This window comes from Cyprinus carpio, chromosome A25, assembly GCF_018340385.1.
Source record: "Cyprinus carpio isolate SPL01 chromosome A25, ASM1834038v1, whole genome shotgun sequence".
Lineage (NCBI taxonomy): Eukaryota > Metazoa > Chordata > Actinopteri > Cypriniformes > Cyprinidae > Cyprinus > Cyprinus carpio.
The window spans coordinates 2,898,191-2,919,842 of NC_056596.1; the positions used below are offsets into that span (position 1 = coordinate 2,898,191).

Sequence of the window (21,652 nt, forward strand, 5' to 3'; positions counted from 1 at the left end):
ACTGAAAGAGATGCTGGAGCTCTACTAATATCACTCACACACATTCATATCATGAGGACATTTCTGCATTTCCATTAACATTATTTAGCATGTCTAAGCCATATTTCTCAAGGGGACTATTGGCTGCTCTGCACAAAGTAGGTGATTTTCAGCTGGTGGTGACATTTGGTCCCAAAACGTAGTCAAACCTGACCTGAACACACAGGTCCATTATGTGACACACAAGCTGTATCATGACAGCACAAACATCCCTCTTACACAGACAACAGTAGCAGTGCAATTATACGCTCTTGGTGTGTGTATGTGTGTGTGTGTGTGCTAACCAGTTATGTAATCACTGTGTTCATTTTACATTCTCACAATTGTAGAAACTCACAGTTTTCTGCGTTCTCCATCTTTCTCATCTTCTGTTGTCTCGCACTCTATAAATACCTAAGCCGAAAACACACTCACTCCATCCCATCTGCACCTACAGGAGTCTTACTGTACAAATAATGCGCAGAGACAGCATGCAACAGACATACAATGCATAGAAAAAACTGTGCATTTAATTATTATTATATATTTTTCAGTTTAAGCACACTAAAGGAACATGACCACAAAATCTTATTTATATATATTGAATACACACACACACACATATGTATGTAAAAATTTTGCACACATGCACATACAAAAGTATGTAAATAATGTAAATATACATAATATATAAATAATGTATTGCAATATAATACAAACAGACACAGACTTTTGCATAAGTGGATTATACACACACAAGTATTACATATAAATTAATAAATAAAAATACTATATATATAAAGAGAGAGAGAGAGAGAGAATGTGTGTGTGTATATATATATATATATATATACACACACACACACAAACACACGTGGTAATTAATGAAATAAAGAGGAAAGACAAATGAAGACAAAAATAAAAGAAATAATGAGAGTACATGATTGCTAATGTTCTGCATTAGCATCAGATCTGTTATCAGGATTTTCCCAGGCGTGCACGTGGCTGTATGTATGTGTATTATGACGTTAATTCTAGGTCAAGAGTAAATATCCTTTTGTAGTCAGCTGTACCAGTGTGTGCATAACAATAGCTTGAGCAAATATACTCAGCAATAAGGGTGTGTTATCGAATATAAATCTCAACAGTGAGAACTCTGTGGAAAAGTATATGTTTGAGAACACTTGTCCCGCCCAGTTTCCATTACATTTGGTGCCCTGCTGAACAGGAAGTTTACAAAATAACATTATAATAACATCTGCTATACCAGATCAGTATCAATTAAGGTGAAAGTACCCCACCTGTAATGTAATATAATATAATGAAGAGATGCATCTGAATTTAATGTTAATTAAATTTCAAGAAGATTCAATACAGATTTTATTCAGTTATGATTTCATACAGATTCACATTCATCTGTATTGAATCTTATTTGAATGTACATTTAATCTGAATCTAACATAAGGTGAATGTGAATATCAATCTGAATTCAGAATAAAATCTGAATCCAATCTGAACACAATTAAATCAAAACTGAATCTGAAAAGGACACCTTTTTCCACTCTGCTGTCTTTGACGTCACAGCTCAGATAGTCAAGTCACTTTACCTTTATTTATATAGCACATTATATGATACAGATTGTCAAAGCAGCTTTATAGTGTGTTTTTCAGGAAAATAATGTTTCATCATGCAAACAGTGTTTTTGCAGAGGTTTTTGATCCAATAATTAAAACCTGTTTTTAGGTTTTTTTTAGCAGAAGGAAATTACTATGCATACCATTTTGTGAATTGGTATGTTTTGTCAGGCCACAAAGAAATATAGCATCAACATGAAAGTGAAAGCTAACTCCCTGTTTCTTAATGATATTTCCCAAAGGTAGCATGTACAGGGTAAAAAGCAATGGTCCTAGTACTGAGCCTTGTGGTACTCCGTACCGAACTTGTGATTGACACTAGTGAACTTGTGACAGTCACTAGTGCCATTATGGTGCCATTAGCATTCTCAGAATGTAATTTTCTGCAGTTCTAAAGTACGCGCCAGCCTAGCAATTTCCATTTGGATGAATGTGAATGCAAACGCATTCCTCCCTCCAGGTATTACAGACCCCCATGGTGCCAAACACGGATGAGAGGAGATTGAGAACAGAGCTGCCCAAATGGTGTTGGATCAAGAGAAGGAACAAACAGTGACATGCAAATGTGTGAGCACGCTTGGATTTGGTCTGTTTAGGCCATATTGTGCCTGCTCTTCTGGTTTTCCCTATCTGTGTTCACATCTGTGTGTGTTCATTTATCTTTCACTTTAATTATGGGGCGGATAACAGCAGTGTGTGTGCAAACAGCACACAACCAAATACTCTCTCGCCAAGTGTTTTCTGGACGGTGAAATCTCATTTTATGAGATGTGTTGATGTGCATCATGTGTTTCATGTGTCAGCTGTCCATCACGCCACTGCTTTTTCCTCCTCTACTTTTAGTTCTGACCACCAGGGGGCAACAAAGTCCATTTTAGGGTCAGTGTGTCTTCAGAGCCCTTTAAAGTGCACTTCAAAATTTTTACGCAGTGAAGAAATTAATAGTACTTCTGAAAAGTTTTTAAAAGCATACATCCCTCACATGACATTCTTCTTCACTCTTCACTTCGCTTCACTCACTCAGAATAAATAACTAGCAACATTTACTACAATGATAGATAAAGGCACAAAACAGCATGTGTCAGTGGTCACATGTTGGTGGTTGCTTTGAACCATATTTCTATTACCTTCATGACAGCCTTCCAGATCTCTCTGATCTGGGATGCTTTACCAAAGGATTTATAGGAAAAGCCTGAGTTTTGGGTTTGGAGCACTTTAAAGTACACTTCAACAAGTTTTATGCTGTGAAGAAATGATTAGTACTTCTGAAAAGTGTTTAAAAGCATACATCCCTCACATGACATTAGAACTCCAGGCATATCATTGGCCTACAAAATGAAGTGGGTCGCCTCATGAGAGTCACCATTTTGAGATCCCATGACCAGCTGAACAACATTCACTTAATCTCAGCAACCTGATTTACATCAGACACTTTCACTCAAGTAATGCATTAATCATGACTTTACTGTAAATAGCGCATTTCCACAATGGCAATGGTACAGTAGCTTAAATGGTGCTAGCAACTCCAAAGTCATGAGTTCGATTCCCCAGGAATACTGTATATGAACTGATACAAAGCAAACTTTTAATTCAATTAAAAGCATCTGCATAATAGTAAACATTTCTGTGATGTTGCATCAGCGTTAACATACGTCCAAAATTCCAGTGCAACAAAAACAAAAAACTAATGAGTGCAAACTGCTGGTTGTCATTGAAAAGTTGCCATATGATGGACGGCTTCTGTTAATGAGCAGGGATAATTGACTAAATAAATAAATAAGCAAACCCCATTCTTTCAGCAGGGGTGCTGAAAATCATTATCACTTGCTAACTGAGTCTATTCACGAAACGTATTTCTAGCGTCAGGACTCATTATTTTGTCTGAAGATCTATAAATAGACTCCTGTGAAAGCAATTATCTGGCAAAGTGAAGGTATGAGGCCCGAGAGTGAGCTAACGGCGGGCCGGTGGGGAAAGCGAGGTGAGATTATTTAAACGCAAGATAACATGAACGACAGGCTTGTTGGAACCGTGCACATGTGAGTGGAAATATTTGGGCATGGCGCCTCTTGAAAGGAATGACATTGAGGGCAGCCGTCGCAAAGAAAATCAAACTATAACAAGCTATCCGGAGGGGAAATTGAGAGCGACGGCCAGTTGACAGCAGTCAGTAAACAAACATGATGGAATTCGGAATGTTGGTCGTGTTCCGTCCTCCACCTGCTGCTCATTATGCATCCAACGCCTCCGAATATTCATCGAGATCATGAATATTTAACGACCCCCTCAATTGATTCTTATTGATTAACATTTAACAGGTGATCACTGGGGATGAGTACAAAGAGGAATGAGAAATGAATCTGTCAGGAAGTTTAAAGAATGTAATGGCGTGCTTTTCTTTTGATCCCCCCGCTGTCTCTCTCAGGCTCTTTATGTGGCTGGTTTATGGCCCGGTGTATGAAAGAAAGACAGACATGACAGAGACGGATAGACATATGACTGGATGGAAGGAAGACAGACAGACAGACAGACAAAAAGATAGATAGACACTAGTCAGACAAAGACAGATACTGGGAAAAACAGATCAAGATATGAGGATAAAAGGACAACGTGGTGGAAGAAGAGGAATGACGGAATGAACAGACTCTGAAGACATGGCACTCATTCAGCACAATCTGTCCATCTCAACACATTGCCAGATTTTAACACACACACACACACACACACACACACACACACACACACACACACACAAATCTCTTCTAACAACCTTTTTTAAACACATTAACTTCCAGGCCGAGTTACATGCTTCATTTGTTATGGAAGAATATCTATTGCCTGTATATTTCTATACGCTGCTTTTGTATGTTGCTGTGTACTGTCCTGTTGTTTGCATTATTTTGTTGATGGTGTTTGTTTATCGGTTCATTAGCCTTCATCTACACTCAGACTTCTGCAGATACAGTTCAACCGCTGCTACAGCTGGAGGATGCAATAAATGTTAAGCATGTGCATAACATATATGACGTCCTATAAATAAACACAAACACACACACATGCTTCCATCAACTTACAGAGAAAGCACAACCTTACACACATTCAGCTTCTTTTCTCTCCCTCAGTGAAACACACACACGCACACACACACGCACACACACACACACACACACACACACACACACGTGCAAACAGAACAGTCTCTTTCCACTTAGCACAAAAAAATATCAAACATGAATAGTGAGTCACACACACGCTCTCTTTCGTTCTGTCTCCAGCCCACTGGAGAGGCTCTCTGCTCTCCGGAGAGGAAAGTGATTAAAAGATATTTCCCTCTTTTTCCTTTCACAGCTCCTCAAAAGCACAGCGCAAAACATGACAAGCCTTCACACACACACACACACACACACACACACACACACACACACACACACACACACACACACACACACACATATATACACAAGTGTGCAGCGGTGAGTGGTTGGTGATGTCGTACCTCAGTCATTATCTAGTTGCTGTCGCTGTGCTGGTTTTTTGTTTTGTTTTTAAACACTACTTGGTTTTGTATCCTTAGTGATTATTTGGTCTCCTTTTATGCTCTTCCCATAATTCCACAGTTCCGTTTTCTTAGATAGCTGGAGTTCTTCAAAACAGTTGCAGAGAAGAGAATTAAAGGAGAAGAAAATAAGATGAAAAAGAAAGAAAACAAGAGGATGATGAATTGGGATGAGATGAAAGGAGAGAAAGTGAAGAGTGGAAAGGAAAAGGAAACGGAATCATGAGATGAGATGCAGCTGCATGATTAATCGAAATAAAAGCAAAATCACTATATGGCTTAGTGCCATTATCAAATGGCAAATGCTGCAGTTTAAATGAAAGCACATACGCACTGCATGTTTCAGTGTGAAGCATGGCACACTGTTCCAGTGTTTATTTACACGTGAGCAGCTCATGAGTCAGTGTTTTCAGCATCTCAGTGCGAATCAGTTCACAGTAAATGCTGCTCCACACAAACTCATCTCTACATCTGCTCTAAGTTTGGATCGCTTATAACATGCATTTGGGAACGCAACATTCACCAACCATCGTCCCAAATGTGTAATAAGAAGCACTTATAAACTGTCAATTGTCAACAAAACAGCTTTAAAGTCTTCCTGCAGTTTTCCACCAAAATAAACTCTTGATAGTCTAATGTTGGGAAATTAAGTGTAATTTTACAGTTGTACTGTGCAATAAAATTATTTTTTCTTTAATACAATATTTTATGATTATAATAATAATAATAATAATAATAATTGTATTTATATTTTTTAAATTATTATTATTATTATTATTATATGTTCAAGTTTAGCTCCAACCCTGATCAAATTCAGCTACCTGTGATTTTCAAATGATCCTGATGACATTGATTAGCATGCACATGTGTGTTTGATTAGGATTTGAGCTAAACTCTGCTGGAAAGTGGATCTTGTGGGCCAGACTTGAGGATCCCTGCTATATAGCAACTCTCAACTGCCAGCTTTTTTTGTAGCAAAATGTAACTATATATATAAAGTTGTATATTATCTCCCTGCTCTAAACAAAGGTGGATACATTAGTATTTCCAACTTTATTTACATAAATTCAGTATACTCACATAGGATGATATATAGTATATATTATATGTAACTATATTATCTCCCAACTTGACTATAAGGCAAACATCAACATCATGATTTCCTGTAAAACTGCTTTGAAACAATATGTATTGTGAAAAGCACTATACAAATAAATTGACTTGACATTTTGCATGCTTCAGTACTGTCTGCTGACAAGAGTCTGACCTAAAATCTCCTCTCCGTCTCATCCGATGCCACCGAGCCGAACGCAAGGCTATTTGAGGAGCACACCGACTCTATTTCAGGTGCCCTCACACATTGCCTGTAATTAGCTCCTGTAGTAGTAGTGTGTGTGTGTGTGTTTATGAGAAAGATCCCACCACCAGCTCTTTACATTGAACTCAATGGGCCACGTAAACAAGGAGCTGCTAGCATTATGAAACAAACAATCACTTTTGTGTCTCATAATGCCTGTTCTTCATGTCATTTCACTGGGGTGGTTTTCCAGCTAATGAAAATGGTGTATGATTACACAAACGCACAAAGTTCTCTCTCTCTCTCTCTCTCTCTCTCTCTCTCTCTCTCTCTCTACCAGACTCTCTCTCCCTTCTCCTCTCGAGAAAAACGGTTTGTATGCAGCCCCCTCTCTCTCTCTCTCTCTCTCTGATAGTTTTCGCTCTATTAACGCATGCACCGCCTCTCTCTGCTCTCTCTCTCTCTCTCTCTCTCTCTCTCTCCTCTCTCTCTCTCTCTCTCTCTCTCTCTCTCTCTCTCTCTCTCTCTCTCTCTCTCTCTTTCAGCTATCCATTTAAATTCTACCCATCCAAACAGACTTGCGCATTAGTGTGGACTCACAGGAGTCGTTCAGTCTCGATCCTGCCAGCTGCATCTCATCCAAACACAAGCGGGACACACCCAGGATGGCAGGACGGGCCAGACGTTGGCAATAAGACTTCAAACTAAATAAAACAGATGACAAGGAGAGATCCAAACCACTTCTGTACCAATCTGTAGTTTAAATATTATAGCATGCATGACCTTAGAAACAACAGATGACAAGGAGCGATCCAAACCACTTCTGTACCAATCTGTAGTTTAAAAATTATTTGATTGAAATGTAAGTCACTTTGGATAAAATAATCTACCAAATGCATAACTATAAACACACACTGTAAATATTTTTTGTTGTTTTCACAGTATGTACAGTCCCCTTCTGTACTATCTGGATACAGTATGTTACTGTGAATTTTCAGTGCATTCTTGGAAAATAATAGCCTACTTTAAATCTAAATACAGTAGTACTAAACGACCGCAAAAAAACAATCACACACCTCTGCGTGCAAAGGCTCTGTGACGGACTCATCGTGAAGATAAAAGCCCTCAAAGAGAGTAGGCTATGGTAGATTAACTTTAATTTTCAAATTTTAATCCCTTTATATGTTTTATTGTGATGTTGCTTGCAAGATATAAAGCTATGTTAGTTTCCATGAGAATATTTGAGCGAGTGCTCAATTTCCGAGTCAAGCTCTGCTAACTAGACCACAGTCTCAGCTTTCAAATTTGTCACTTTTTAATAAACTCAAACAATAAATACAGTTTTGTGGTTCTTTAACATGTTGTGACAGATCTCTGTAGCGCCTCAGTTCAAGCGGCACGTGAACCGATAATTTCTTTCTCTTTACTAATTAGAGCATGAAATAAACATGAATGAACATCAGAAGGTATATCGTTTCAACTGCAGGAAGACGTCAATACACTATTTTTCAAGTTCAAGTCCACCGATGTAAATCTACTCTCCTATATGGTTTGTTTGTCAGACAAAATGGCAGATTCTGCGTTATGATTGGTCAGATCGCCTGTCAATCAAACTCCAGGTGAAGGGTCAGTTAAGTTTAAGTGATAAAAGCCAATAAAACACAAAATTACCTCAATAAAATGCCATTTATCCATCCATAAAAGAGGTTAACCATAAATAAAGGCTAACTAAATATGATTGGTGGACAGACAATGTAAATGGAACTACTTTTTGGATTCATAGCATTTAGAAAAACAGTTTTTCGACCACATAGAAGCTACATGCCACTTGATTAGGTGTGAATAAATACAGACAGACAGGTATATCCTATTTTGCATACGATAATCTATGCCATTTTGTAGTTTAAATGGTGCAAGTAATGTGTGTAAACACTTCCGTCAACTGGAAAAGTGTTCAATTTGAACATTTCTACACCGCATGGCAGAGAAATAAAATGATGTTATTCACAGCCACACAAATGGCATCTAGTGTTCATGTTATTGTAGACTTAAATTTAGCCTGGCAAGCGCTGCTTTTAGAGCCTATCTAGACAGCATTTGTGGTTTTGTTGATTACCACAGAAAATAATTTTGATTCGAAACTAGTCACGGTTACAGTAAATCACTTGAAATTGAAGTACACAGAACCGACTTTGAGGGTCTAAAAGTAGATATTTTAGGCTCACATTTTTGTTAAAAGCATGTGCTTGTAAGCACATAAATATATTTATTTAGTCGTCTAAATCTTCCTTTTTAGAGGCTGAATTACTGTTCTAGGCAGATGAATTTCTGGCAATGTAATTCCTGTGAGTGCAATTTACTTTCGGTAATCTTTCATGACGGTATCATAAGAAAATTACAGGGTTTAAAGCATCATAGCGTGGATTGTAATACGTCTTGCATATGACTTTGAGACAAGATTAGTAAATTATTCTCCCATATAAGTCTCATGTTAACTTGTATAATGCAAGTATACTTAACGTTTATTTCCATTCTAAGTGCTTTACTGTAATCATGAAACCAAACTGAAAAATTACTTAGCAATTATATTCAGTGGTAAGCAACTGCAAATGCTGTCGACAGAGATTCATGTAGGGTGGAGGTATAGATATCATGCAACAATGTTTTTCTGCAGAGTCAGACCTCTCTTTCTCCTCCTTTGTCTGTCTGGAGTGCTCTCCTTTCCGTTTCTTGCTAATCACTTTGATGACTCTTAAATTGTAATCCAGATCACTGCAAATTACATTAATGGCCACTAGTGCCACTAATTTGTGCAACAATAAATATTGCCTCGGAAGATATTATTTCACAGAGTCGCCACGAATTGAATATTTGACCACTGTTTTGATTCAATCCGACCCCAGGGTCGAAATTAGCATTAATCAATGAGACAGATGGACCTTTAATCGCTCATCAGACTACCGGATCAGATAGTGACACTTTCCGGCATTTTAAGTGGGACAAATTATGAACAATTACTCCATTAAACCTGCACTTAAACTTCTCATTTTAAAGACTTCAAGACTCTGTGTCCTTCAGTGACTCTATTGTGATGGCAAATGTTTAATAGAATAGAGAAAGTAAAACCTGGGACTCTGAAATATAAGGTCACATGCTTCTCTCCGTTCGTGACGATAACTGAATTTTACTGCTGAAGAATGCACCGTAAGAAGCATGGAAATGAACCACGGGTCCTTCGCACTTCATTCAAGGTCACGGCTGCACTCCCATTTGCCAATAAAATCAATCACGTGACCAGCCTGTGACAGAGAACGCAACAGATCATTTCTAAAGAATCGTGAGCGAGCGAGCTGTCGCGTTTAAATTTGATACATGGGGACATATTCATTAGCTGACAATTTTGGCATCTAATATACATTATGATGAAGAGGTTCAAACTCACAATTAATTTCCTGTTTCTCATAAGAGCAGGGTAAGATCCAGCAGAGCTTAAAATCAATGCTTTTCCCTCTCACTTATCCTCTGTATAATAGCTCGGTACTGGTTTCCAATTACTCTCCCTTGTTGTCCGAGCTCAGGTACTGTGAGTAATATTCTAAAGAACGACGGGTCAGAGGAGCGACTCTCCAAGGGCTCAGCTGCCATCTTCGACCTGGCTTTTAGAAACTCTTGAAGCTGGAAGTAATACATCTAAGGGGGAACAATGGCTCTGTGTCTCTGAATGGTGTTGAGACTTAATTATTACTATCTAGAGGTGTTTCGATCGAGAATGACTCTGTGTTTTTGAACAAATCTTTTAAGTGAACGAATCATTCTTCCTTTGTAAAGTGCTTGACTGCTTTGGTGACCTTATCCTGCCTTCAAAAACTGATTGTAACACAAGTAAATAGTGTTATACTGCAGAATGAGCACAGACTGCATCGGCTGGACCAACCAAATGAAAATGTTCCTTAATTTCATCTGACCATAGAAGCCAGTCCCGTTTGAAGTTCCAGTCGTGTCTGACAACAGAATATGCTGGAGATTGTTTTTTGGTGAAAGCATTTTCTTTTCTTGATTTTTTCCTCCTGAACAACATGTGGTGAAGTAGGTGCTGTTTGATCTCTTTTTTTTAGGTTTTCTGACCCCGAAACGCAACCTTTTTCTGCAATTCTCCAGCTGTGGTCTTTGGAGAGTCTTTAGCTACTCAAACTCTCCTTCTCACCGTGCATTTGGACGATATAGACACATGTCCTCTTCCAGGCAGATTCATAACATTTTCTGTTGATTAGAACTTCTTAATTATTGCCCTGCTGGTGATGGCTCTTTTCTTAAAGCCAGTTTCTAATTTGTGAAGCTCAGTTATCTTATGCTGCACATCAGAAATATATTCTTTGGTTTTTCTCATTGTGATGGGTTTAATTTGGAATTTGTCCTTTGTTTTCCCTCCTATTTATATTTCTTTGAAACAGGAAGCCATGGCTGGATAATTTCATGTTCATAATCACCCTGGTGTGCCCAAAATTGTGAAATTGAATGGGAATAAGAATTTCTAGGGGTACCAGTAATTGTGTCCAACGTGTATTTGAGAAAAAAAAAAAAACGAAACTAAAAAAAAAAAACATTTATTTTTGTAGATTTGTAGATATGCTGGTTTTCCTCATTTATATGATAATAAGACATTTTGGTTGTGAACAATTTGGTGTGGCCCAAAAAGTGGTCGAAAAACAAGTTTCTCCATTGAAGGCCATTCAAGACTTGCTATGTAAGCAACATTTAAAGGGATAGTTCACCCAAAAATGAAAATTACCTAATTTTCATTACTCAGTTTACTCACCCTCAAGCCATCCTATGTGTGTATGACTTTCTTCTTTCAGATGATTGCAGTCGGAATTATATCAAAAAATGTCCTGGCTCTTCCGAGCTTTATAATAGCAGTGAATGGGAAGGAGATTTTGAATCCCCCCAAAAATTTGTCCGACCATCATAAAAAGTGCTCCACATGGCTCCAGGGGGTTAATAAAGGCCTTCTGATGTGAAGCGATGCATTTGAGTAAGTAAAATATCCAAATTTAAAACTTTATAAACCGTAATCACTAGTTTCCGATAACTGTCGTACGTGTGTATAGTTTTAAATATGGATATTTTTCTTACAGAAACGCATTGTTTAGCTTCAGAAGACCTTTATTAACCCTTCAGAGCCGCGTGGAGAACTTTTTATGATGGATGGATGCACTTTTTTTGGGCTTCAAAATCTCAACAGCCATTCACTTCCATTATAAAGCTTGGAAGAGCCAGGACATTTTTAACTCTGATTGTATTTGTCTAAAAGAAGAAAGTCAAATACACCTAGGATGGCTTAAGAGTGAGTAAATCATGGGGTAATTTTCATTTTTGGGTGAACTATCCCTTTAAATGGCAAAAACATTCATTAAAGTATACTACTGTAGATGTTTCACCAGTGCCAGATGTTTTTGGAGGGTTCTCAACAGAATAAAATACATTTTTCAATGTCTCTTGCATGAAATTTACGGCTCTAATTATTGGCTCCAAAAATGTGCACTCATGAAGCAAAAATGGCAGCATTCAGGTCAATCATCCATTGAACTGAATGCATACACAAACTCATTTATGCAACCTACTGAACAAATTTGAACCACATAAACCAAAAGGCTAAAACCAGAAGTCACTAGGATGAATCAAAATACCAATAAGGAGCAATTGTACAATCAGTAATGTTTCTAAATGGGCCTTAGATTCATTCAACAAACATTCACAACAATAGATCTTGATTAAAAATCTATGGTATTTAGTACCGAAATACACTTAAAATCTGTATTGTGTCTGCTCATTAAGAAAATACTGTTGATTTGACACTGCAATCGCTCAAGGTTTAAATACAGCCATTCAGCAAGAACAGTCTATGAAGGTGCAGGCAATTTGTCTCTTTTTATTTCTTTCTCTGTTTGTCTGTGTCTCTCCATCTCTCTCTCTCTTTCAGATCAACAGGATTGCATGAATAATACATGAACTGTCAATCATTTCGGCACATTATACACCTCCTGTCATCTTCTGTGCCTCGGTGACACATCCATATTTACACACATACACTTTTTTTACCGTTTGGTCCATTCCGTCACTTATCATCCGCAATCTGTCCACTTCTTCACTCAATACAATCACACACACACAAACCTACCCAGCATGAAGGGCCAGAAATGGACTTGATAAATGAAAACCAATTCTTGAGCCTTACATTCAGTCCCTCAATCTTTAATATTTGGTTCATTCTAGTGAGTAGCTCCATATATCAATGACTTAAATCGATGAAACACACACAGAGAGACGCGATAATCAATAACAGGCCTTATCTTTCTAAACTATTGTTAAAAACCTACAGATGTGTACAGAAGCAATCCATGACTCCCAAGCACTTCATATAAGAGGTTTGCTTGGTTTGAAGCTCATATTAAAGACACATTTGCTTCGTCATCTGTATTTAATAAAAACGAGTCATTAAAGAAAGAGTAACAAGCATGAAAGTTAAATATGTCTCATAGAAACAGTAGGAGAGGGAATGAGGCTCCAGATTGTGTTTAACATCCCTACAGTCTGTTCGTGATTCGGTATTCGTTCCTCAAAACAAGTTATTTTATCTCATTAAGTGTCTTAGCTTTTTTAATCGAACACAATTAGTGTGTCATAAACCCACACTTGTGATCATCCATGTGACAACATTTGCAAAAGCATCTCTTTATCAATTAACTCAAAAATAATGAAAGAAAAACACGTCAACTGTTAAAATAAAATGGCGAGAGACAAACTCGACCACATGCTTCCTATCAGATGTCAAATAGACATTTAGAAGATGTTTTTAAGATGTTTATGATTTATAATGTATGTTATTATGTGTTATTTGGGAATTTTGTAGGTTTTTTTTAAGATGTTTATGCTTTCCAGATGAAGCGATCTTTAACAGACATCTTGCAGACGTATCTGTGCTATCTCGGTAGTGGTTGTTTGTTCGTGAAATAATCTGCGTTTTAAATGACTCTTTTAAGTGAACAATTCATTATCATTCGATTTGATGCTGCGCTTTCGCCGGATCACCCTTTGGAAATGGGTGACTGCTTTCCTGACTATACCACGAACCAATAGCATTCAAACACATTCTCTAATGGCGAATTTCATTGGTTGAACATGCTGAAAGAACACACCCCCTTCACTTCAAAAGAACCACTGAAGAAACATAACTAAACTAAACTAAACGAACTGCGAGGAGGCAATGAAAATAAATAATGAACACTGTTTATGGAGTTTCTTAGTAGATTTCCAGGTAAGCAAAGTTTAATAAAACACAACAAGGCTTGTTGTTTCGGTATACTCTCTTGAGTGAATGACTCAGTGACTCGCTCAATCCATAACACACAAAAGATTCGGTTGTCGCCACCTGCTAGCGTAACCATGTAGAAAAGGCCACTGAATGAATCGATGAACAAATCGTTAATAGATTAAAAAGTTATGAAAGTTATTAAGATGCATTCTCCCAGACATTAGTGGGTAGATGTTTTGCTAACCTTGGGTGCGTTTCCCAAAAGCAACTATGGACACAAGTTCCATCATTACCAATAGAGTTCAATGGAACTTGCGAACATAGTTAGCTAACAATGCTTTTGGGAAATGCACCCCTTCTCTGGATGAGAAAGAAGCTAAATTTCTCATGGGAATTGTTCATAAATGGACTAAATGACACCTCATTTGTAAACAAACCGAAGGAAATGAGACGTGACATTGAACAAAATGAACAAATTAAGTATTTAAAAAATCTTTATGATGCTTAAACACTGTTTATTCTTCTTAGTAGATTTGCAGAAAAAAGTGTAGTAAGACTTTTTCGTTTGATTCACTCGAGTGAATGACTCAATGACTCACTCAAAAAAAAGACACATAAGACTGATAGCACACATACATCAAGGAATTGTCTATTTGACGTCTGCATTTACATCTGCAAGACGTATTTTTTAGAGCGTTTACTCATCTGCAATACGTCTATAGGACGATTCCTACCAGATGTCAAATAGATGTTTAGAAGATGTCTTTAAGATGTTTATGATTTAGAACGTATGTAAAACTGACATCTTAAAGACGTCTATCAGATCTTTCCAGATGAAGCGATCTTTAACAGATATCTTGCAGACGTATGTGTGCTGTCTGGGTTGGTTGTCACCGTCTGGTAAGAAAGGTCACTGAATGAATCAGCGAACAAATCTTTAATAGGTTCAAAAGATTTGAATCGCTGAGATGAGTCAAAGATCTGCTAACCTGAGAAAAAAAGCAAATCTAACTGAACTTTCTCATGGGAATTGTTCAGAAATGGACTAGACGATGTCTTAATTAGTAAATATTGCTTTAATTAGAATGACATAACAGCAATTATGATAGCCTTCCAAGCAAGCATGGAACAATTCCTTGTGTGACTCCTGTTTGGTTAATTCAGGGAACCAATTCTCAACGTTTGGTTCGTTTTACGAACACTTTGTAGATGTGCATTCAGTTATATCCAGCTATACAAAAATCTAATTAAACACCTTTTTAAAGAAAAAACAGATCCCATTTCTGTGTCGGTTTGTCGCCACCTTTCCTTTCCAAACCCACACAGATTCATTCATGCCATGGTTATTATCTCCTCATGGCCATTATTACCGCATATCAAACACCGTCTTTGCTTTCTGGCTCTGGGTAGCAGCAGGTGTTGCTGTCGTAGCCCGAACGCGCCTCCACTCTTAATTCCAGTCACCTCCGTTCCGGAGCTCCGAAGCGAATTCATTTACCGTGGGAGGGACACCGGGAAAGATTGTAGTGGACACCCTGTGAATTCACGGGGAATCACGCTTCGGGAACACGTGGGAGAGCTGACACAAATAACAGCCCACCGTATATACCCCAGCAAAACGCCCACGGAGTCATCATAAAGATTCACGTGTTCGGGTGTAATGGTGCGGATAACGGGGACGAGGCACCGCCGAGCCCGCTTTGAGATGCTTTGACCTTGTGTTTTAGTCGTTTGTCCTTCCTCAAGTCTCTCCGCGTGAAGATCTGTCAAGGACGAAGCGCACAACAAGTAGCCCTGATTGTGCCCTCGTTCGCGTAACATTACGCAACAGCAGACCTTCACGGGACCTCGAATCAAAGTTATTTAATCCGGTAATCGCTGTCAATGCAAATGCCCCGAGAGCGCGTGACAATGTCAAACAGTCATTAGTGCGCGCTCTCCTGTGCGCGCGCGCTCGGACAATGATGTAAAACAAGGGGGCAAACAAGTGATGACCCCACGACAGGTGCTTACGATGCGGTCGTGCCAGCTACAACACCCCACAAAGCCCCTCGCGCGACCCCACCAGACCCGTCCGTGCCAGAGGCGCCCGTCCAAGGTGAGAAGAAGATACTCCTACAAGTTTAATAAAATAAAAGCGCCTACCTTTGCTGTACTCCTCCTCCCTGTTCAGATACATGGCTGCAGATTGATGATGGACTCCTGGAGGGGTGGTGTGACGTGATTTAAGTGCTTATTGTTACTCCACCGGGGGAAACTCTTGCGGCTCCGTGAGTGTTTATTGTGTCGTTGCTCGGCGGAGAGTCCTCCCAGAATTACGCGCGAGCAGGTTGTCTGCACACATCTACTTTCTCTCTCTCTCTCCCTCTCTCCCTCTCCTTCCTTCCTCACACACACACACACTCACGGTGACGTGCTTTGAGACATTGCCCCGCGGGTGGGGTGGGGTGGGCTGGGGTAGAGGATGCTCCGGAGCTGTTATTGTGTCTATATGCATGCACATATATAACCTCCATCAATGCTTTGACAAACTGAGATGTTTTATTGCTGTGAGAACACAGCTTGGATCGTGCAGGCTAAATGGATTGAGCATGCTGTGCCAGGTTGCTTTGACATTTATTCCTTAAAACCAACTATCATCAGCATTATGTCACTATAAATCCTTTTTTTTTTCAAATACAAGTATGTACACTGTACCAAGTTGTAAGTGAAACAAAGGATATGTATTATTTTATTTTTTTCTACTAAATTTAGTGTTTAATTGACTTTGTTTCTTGCTGTTTCTTTATAATTGTTTGTGAAACTCAGAAATTTCTGGGTGAAAATTGTGTCTACACCATTTTTTTATGGTATCTTTTTCTTCTTTTACTTTTATTCAGAACACATATATAACAAACAATGGATGACTAATGTATTTTTAGTCTTTTATAGGTAACTATAAGGTTCTAGATACTAATATGCAATATCTAATCAATTATAGTATTGTTGATTACATAAAAGCGTGTAGGCTATTCATTGCTGAGACTCACTATCCCATTAGTTACAACTAACCATTCCACTGCTATTAGTAACTAATTGCAGATTTTTGCCATTGAATGGTTTGTTTCCATCAAATACGACTCATTTCTGACTAGTATGTCTACTTGTTACCTGTTCCAGTTTTACTAGTACTAGTACTTACTTACCATTTAAATAGTTACTAATATATATTTTTCCAGTACTAATTTAACCCTTTGCAATGCAGAAGTGAGCTATTTTCTGAGAATGTGCGGGACTTTTGATTCATTGGGCATGATAAAGTGAAGCAAACGATAAAACTATTTGCGCTACAAACCAGTGTGTTTATGATTATGACAATTCCGGAAGCTTTGCACATTCAAGGTATAACCCAGATAGCACACGCACATCTGCAAGATGTCTGTTTCATCTGGAAAGCATCTGCAGTGTGCAAACATCTAATAGACTAAGTTTTACATACATTTTAAATCATAAACATCTTAAAGACATCTTCAAAACATCTATTTGACATCTGATAGGAAACGACTTATTGCAGATGAGGAAACAAAAAATATATCTTGCAGATGTACAGTAAATGCAGATGTCAAATAGACGTCTCTGTGATGAATGTGTGCTATCAGGATTAACTAACTCTAACTAGGCTACTTTATTTGTCTCGCGCTTGGGTGTTTGGTGGGGGGGCGGCGTAATGCAACCTTGTTGCTATCCTTTGAGTGTTGAGCATGCACCTGGTACCATAGTAGTCGGTGAAACACTAACTGAAGCGCTGCTTTATTAACCCGTTGTTGCATAACATCCAATTTGTGCTCCGGTGGCGCAGATGAGGCTCCGCAGGTGGGGCTGCTCGCTCACCATCCCGAGGGGGAAGGAGTTCGTGTTCCCAGCGGCTTCCACCCGCCCATCACCCCGGTTCGCACGCACAGGCGGCGGCCTCTACGGGCCCGTGAAGAGAAACAGAACGCGAGAAGAGCGAACGGTATATCAGCCCTGTCCCGCAGTAACGAGTTGCGTGTCGAAGTGGCGACTTCTAGCGGTTAGATTGTGCCATTACAAGCAGAACTGACCTACACTAAAAGGAATAGTTTACCCCCTGAAATTAAAAATGGTCATTGTTTGCTCACCCTCATTTAATTCCAAACAGTGATTGCGTTCTTTCTTCCGCGGAACTGAAAAGGAGAAGTTTAGTAGAATGTCTTTTTCATACAATGAAAGTGAATGGGGACGTGTACTGTTCAGGACAAAGCAGCATAAAAGTATCAATACACAGTCCATATAATATATAAAGTAGAACGCAGTAATATTATAAATGTCATTACAAGTTAATATACATTTATCTAGTCGAATTTAAATAAAATGTAATTTATTCCTGTGATTTTCAGTATTATTACTCCAGTCTGCAGTGTTAAAGTGTTACATACCCTTCAGAAATCATTCTTTGCTGCTCAAGAAACATTTATAATTATTATTAATGTTAAAAACAATGGTGCTGATTAATATTTTTGTGGAAACAATGATACTTGTTTCAATTTAATGTGTCCTTGCTGAATATTAACATACACACACACACACACACACACACACACACATATATATATACAGTTAATATATTAAAAGTACAATTTACTTTTTGTTAATTTGGCAGTTACACATCACGCAATATGCATTTACATTTTTTATTTGTATTAAATGCATTGCACATTGTATATATCACATTGCATATAACTCAAAACCGTTTGCAAGAGATTTGAAATAACTTTTGATGTAGTTTTTATGTAATCACTCACTGTCATCACATACTGTTACAGTGTTGTGGAAAGTTACTTTTAAAAGTAATGCATTGCAATATTGTGTTACTCCATAAAAAATTAATAATTGCATTAGTTACTTTTTATGGAAAGTAATGCTTTATGTTACTTTTGTGTTACTCTTTGTCACCTGGGCTGGGTTTGCTCATTTATTTTTAATTAAAAAAATTAAAAAGTTATATTTTTGGCAACTGTAAAAGCCCTTTCACACCAAAAGTTAAATTAATAAATCTCACTCCCAATTTCTCTCAACACAGGTTCAGGAGAGCTGTCAGTGAAAAACAAAGTAACTTAAGTTACTTACTTAAAAAAAAAGTAACTCAGATATTTTCTTGTACATTTAAAACTAATGCGTTACTTTACTAGTTACTTGGAAAAAAAGTAATCTGATTACATAACTCGTGTTACTTGTAATGCATCCCCCAGCACTGGTTCTACATTGTGCATGTTTCCAGTTTATTCCAGATGTTGCTCATCTGTCAGTTTCATAAATGTCAATACTGCCATGTGTGTAATTATAGATTTGTTGGTTTTATCCTTGAAATTATAACACTCAGCAGAGAGCCGTACTAAGTGTCTTGTACTATAAAGTCATGCTAAAATCTAAACGAGTGACTTTTGAAATAGAGATGGCACTTATTTCCCTCTCTCTCTCTCTCTGTCTTTCTCTCAGTGTGCAGTGTGCTGAGGATCATTTATGCAGCATGCAGTGGAGAAAAACAGCGGGTGGCCTTCTGAGAACATCATTGGTGGCCATAGAAATGAATTTCTAGTCAATTCCAGACTTGCACCGCAGGCCTCACTGACACATAGCGCAGGCCTGACGGCTTCCTCTCACAGGAGCAGCACTTCCTGCAGGGACTCATTCATCTTTAATGCTTCTTTAGTTAATTTTTTTAACGTAATGATTTTGAGAACTGCCCCCCTACTGGTTGAGTTAATTTAGAGAGCAGTTTGGTGGTTGTTGAGAATGATAATGTACCGGAGTGATGGAGAAAAGGTCAGTGATTGAGGTGAGCGGTTGACACTAAAGTAGGAAAGACAGATTTAACCGGTTTTGTTTGGCTCACGTGTGATCCACAAGCTTCGATTAAGAAACAGTAAACGCTAATTTGATTTATTTAAGTGTACGGGGCGGGGAATAAATCCAGCAGGTTTCCCCTCGGGACCCTCAGTGAACAGAGCACAGATAATAACGCTCTTATATATAACCTTTACGGTTGTCTGTTATGTCTTTAATAAAACTGCCGTAAGGATGACTTGATGCTCAATGAAGTGTGTCCGGATGGCATGTGCTGCTCTTACGGCGACCTTGTCATCTGAGCGCGTAGGCATGTAGTTTTGTTGCATATTTTAGTCTTAAAGGAAGTTCGTCCAAATATTTACATTTGCTGGAGATGTACTCGCCCTCAGGACATCCAAGATGTAGATGAGTTTGTTTCTTCATCAGATTTGGAGAAATGTAGCATTGCATCACTTGCTCACCAGTGGATGCACTGCAGTGAATGGGTGCCGTCAGAATGAAAGTCCAAACAGCTGATAAAAACATCACAATAGACAATGGACTGGAGTGGTGTGGATTATTGTGATATTTTTATCAGCTGTTTGGACTCTCATTCTGACGGCACCCATTCACTGCAGTGCATCCACTGGTGAGCAAGTGATGCAATGCTACATTTCTCCAAATCTGATGAAGAAACAAACTCATCTACATTTTGCATTGCCTGAGGGTGAGTACATTTTCAGCCAATTTTGTTTGTGGGTGAACTATTCCATGAGTTGTTTTTAAATTTGTGTTTTGTAAACCTGAGGATGGTCATTTGATCGAAACATTACTAATAAATATAAGTCAGACATGTATTCATAATGTGAATTCAGCATCTTCCAGCAATCTAGTGTGTTGATCCAAAAAGAATGGAGATGCTAACCCCCATCCCAGTAATTACCCATAATTCATTCTGCTGATCTCATGCAAAAATCAGCATTTACATGAGCTCAATTAAAAATGCAACATGTTCAAGTCAGAAACAGCAGTATATGAAGATTAATGGTTTGCCGCACACACTGACAGAGCTGTCTGCACTGTGATATTTGAGTTTATTTGACATAACCTTAAAACCTTTGAATAATGTGCCATTTAATGTAAAATGGCAGAGTTTCACATGTATGTGATGCTTGCCGAGCCGTTAATGAATGTGAGCGTGATGCATTAGGCTCATTACTGTAATCTCTGCTGCTACTGCTGTAAGCTGTCGGGTGGCTTTGTATCTTCACTTAAGAAATTATTAGTAAGGGTTTAAAAATGTGTGTTTATTGGGTTTTCTAGTGATCTGTTCAGTCAGTGCAGATGGATCTGCTTCCTCTCTCTCTCTCTCTCTCTCTCTCTATAAATATCCCTGTCTTCTCCTCTCAGAAAACCTGATTCCCATTGATTTAGTGGCCTATATACACATTACCAGTCTCTCTCTCTCTCTCTCTCTTCCACATCCTCCATTCGCTTCAATGGTCATCCTTCTGTCCATTCTCTTCTGCCTTCACTTATGCTAACTGCTCTTTCTCTGTGTGTGTTTGAGTGGTAGATGGACTAATAATAGATCAGGGTGGATGCTCAGAGAATATGTTTAATGTGAGCTCAGTCTCTCATGTTCTTGGCATTTAAAGGAATTTACTGAAATAATAATAACTTCTTACCGTCGTGTCATTCGAAACCTGTATTCTGCCACGTTATTTTAAAGCATCAAGTATGAAACTTTTTGCGTTTCACTCTTAAAAAACAGCACAGGAGTGTAGTAGAACATCAGCATGATAAAATAATAACAAAAGGGTTATTTTTAGCTGGACTGTCCCTTTAAGAGCTTGTACTCGTGGGTTGTGTAATATTATTTCATACTCCTGGTATCAAAGCCTCTCACCCTAAAGCATCAATCTAAACTAAGCAGTGATGTTCTCTGTCTTGTATTCACCCAGAATGCACTTATAGTAGTCTAAATGTGCATACTGTGACCCGCAGG

At 38.4% G+C, this 21,652-nt stretch overlaps 1 protein-coding gene and 1 long non-coding RNA gene across 3 annotated transcripts in view; one reads left to right on the forward strand and one right to left on the reverse strand.

Annotated features, from left to right (window-relative positions):
- The window catches only part of LOC109058754 (synaptotagmin-7-like), a 115,377-nt gene extending 99,189 nt beyond the window's left edge, over positions 1-16,188 (reverse strand). For both annotated transcript variants that reach the window (XM_042715049.1, XM_042715048.1), the window contains exon 1: positions 15,964-16,188. In XM_042715049.1, coding sequence (XP_042570983.1) covers positions 15,964-15,997 — 34 coding nt within the window. In that variant the 5' untranslated portion in view covers positions 15,998-16,188. The remainder of the gene's footprint in view (positions 1-15,963) is intronic.
- On the forward strand, positions 6,082-7,292 carry LOC122135535. Its single transcript, XR_006153578.1, has 3 exons — positions 6,082-6,250; positions 6,452-6,556; positions 7,052-7,292. It is a non-coding gene; the product is annotated as an uncharacterized LOC122135535 (long non-coding RNA).
- Positions 16,189-21,652: the final 5,464 nt, after the last annotated feature.